Here is a 2274-nt window from a genome sequence, read left to right as displayed (position 1 = left end):
GTGGATCTGGTAAGGCTTAGCAGCGGAGTGGGGAAAACTCATGGGAACAGTTTTATAGAGTTTTATCATTTATGGTTTTGGAATAAAGATGTAATCTATTATGAGACTGTTTTGGTATTTTATTGAATTTTGAGAAGATTTGAACTTAGAGTTATATTTATTATGAAATAAATTCTTTGAAATTCTCTCGTTTTGGGGAAATGGATTTATAATAAATGTGATTTTATTTTCTTATTTTATATTATATTTTAAACCCATAATATCTGGTCGGGATGTTACACCCGGTCTGACACTATGCTCTCGGGTACTCCATGTAACCTCACCACTTCTCGCACATACAATTCTGCTAGCTTGTCCATCGACCATTTCTGATTCATAGGCAAGAAATGTGCACACTTTGTCAGTCTGTCAACTATCACCCAAACTAAATCATGACCCTTTGTCGATCTCGATAGATGCTAACGACATCCATAGAGATATTGTCCCACTTCCACTTAGGTACGTCCAGTCGTTGTAGTGTACCTCCTGGCCTTTGATGTTCAATTTTGGCCTTTTGACATACCAAACATTGAGCAACAAAGTCTGTTACATCCGTCGTCATTCCATTCCACCAGAAGGACTCCTTCAAATCCTTATACATCTTAGTCATACCTAGATGTATGCTAAGACGACTGTGATGACCCTCCTTCAAAATCTGCCTCCTGAATAAGGGTCCTTTAGGTACGCACACTCTACCTTTAAAGCGTAGAATGTCGTATGCTCCGATATGATAGTCAATCCCCTTGTCTGTACCCAACCATCCGACAAACTGTTGTAATTCCATATCCTATCCTTAAGCCACACAAATTTCATTCAAAAACTCATTGGTGACTTTCCACAAGCTGCACTGTATGAAGTCTTGCCGAAACTGCATTCCCAAATTCATATCGAGGAGTTTTTCAATCAACTCTAACTCCTTTATCATCATGCAAGACATGTGCATCTTCTTTCGATTCAAAGCGTCGGCTACAACATTTTCCTTGCCCGGATGATAAAGCAATTCAAAGTCGTAGTCCTTCAAGTACTCCATCTGTAAGACCCGTGGAAATTAATTAAATTAATAATTAATTAATTATTAAATGTAAGAGGGAGGACTTTAATGACATTAGATGTTAATTGGTATGACGTGGAAAAGTACTAGCTCAAGTGGTTGAGAGTACTTAATTGTGTGAGAGGACTTGGGTTTGAGTCCTATGTTTGCCAATTTTGTGCTATTTAATTGTTCTTATTTTGATAATATATTTTTGCCTAGTGAGTGATAGTATAATCATAGTATTTTTATAATTATCACTCAAGATGGGTTGGTTAGGTGGTTGTGTATTGAATTGGTGTTGGTATGGTCATGGGTTCAAACCTTGATAGACATAAAGAAGACTTTAGTTTTTGCTAAATTTAGCTTGGAGTGAATGTGAAGACGTAGCGGGAACCCTAGCAGAAGGGGCAGCAAAGAGAGTCTGATAACCACTTTATAATTATCATTGAATAGGCATTAAACCCATATTGAAGCCCAATTTCGTTTCAGTTTTTAAACCCATTATCAAGACACCTATAAAAGCCAAATTCTAGGTGAGAAGGAGGGTTTCCGCAGTTGTTGTTTTAGGCTTTAAGGGGAGAATGAAATTTTGAGAGGGAATGGTGAGTATTGGGTGCACAAGAGACTGCATTGGGAGTAAGGTTGACGCAAGGCCTAGCTAAACAAGGAACCTTCATTTTGCCCTTTTAATCAAGCATTCCAGGTTAGGGGAAGCTGCCTTTGGTGTATAAAATCAATTGTTTTGTGATTTTCGTTTCTGTTACTCTCAGTTGAATTATGAGTGCTATGAATTTGGTGTATGCATGATGAGAGTAAGAATTTGGTGTATGCATGATGAGAAAGAGGGTTTTGGTATTGAATGGTTAGTGATGACTCAATTCTTGAGTTGTGGTAGTTTAAATGAATATTAAAACATGTTTTGATGTTTGTTGGCCATTATTCCATGCTTAGTAATGTTTAAATTGTATTTTGGCATGGATTTGGTGAATTGTGTGCGTGCACAGAGACAAAATTCTACAAGTTTCGCCCAAGCGAGTTCCTCTCGCCTAAGCGAGAGTTGCAGAACCTCGTTTTTGGTTTTTGGTTCGCACTGCTCGCTTAGGCAACCTATGTCAGTGTTGAGCGACAAATACTCTCGTTTAGGCGAGCCATTCTCGCCTAAGCGAGGTCGCGATGAAACCTGTACGAGTTAGGCGCAACTT

At 38.4% G+C, this 2274-nt stretch overlaps 1 protein-coding gene across 1 annotated transcript; it reads right to left on the bottom strand.

Annotated features, from left to right (window-relative positions):
- Positions 1-275: 275 nt before the first annotated feature.
- Positions 276-823, bottom strand: LOC114184558. The gene is made up of 2 exons (XM_028071864.1): positions 563-823; positions 276-458 (listed from the first exon to the last, which is right to left on the bottom strand). Exons 1-2 carry the CDS (start codon positions 821-823, stop codon positions 276-278), a joined length of 444 nt encoding a protein of 147 aa, XP_027927665.1.
- Positions 824-2274: the final 1451 nt, after the last annotated feature.

This window comes from Vigna unguiculata, chromosome 5, assembly GCF_004118075.2.
Source record: "Vigna unguiculata cultivar IT97K-499-35 chromosome 5, ASM411807v1, whole genome shotgun sequence".
NCBI lineage: Eukaryota > Viridiplantae > Streptophyta > Magnoliopsida > Fabales > Fabaceae > Vigna > Vigna unguiculata.
Note: the sequence above shows the minus strand (reverse complement) of the source record. Positions and strands in the feature narration are given on the sequence as shown.

Bases quoted from the DNA above. Each gene is read 5' to 3' on its own strand.
- LOC114184558 (XM_028071864.1), bottom strand. From the start codon at position 823: ATGGAATTACAACAGTTTGTCGGATGGTTGGGTACAGACAAGGGGATT. The intron at 459-562 runs GTATGTCAAAAG...GGATGTCGTTAG, and splicing joins ACTTTGTTGCTCAATGTTTG to CATCTATCGAGATCGACAAA.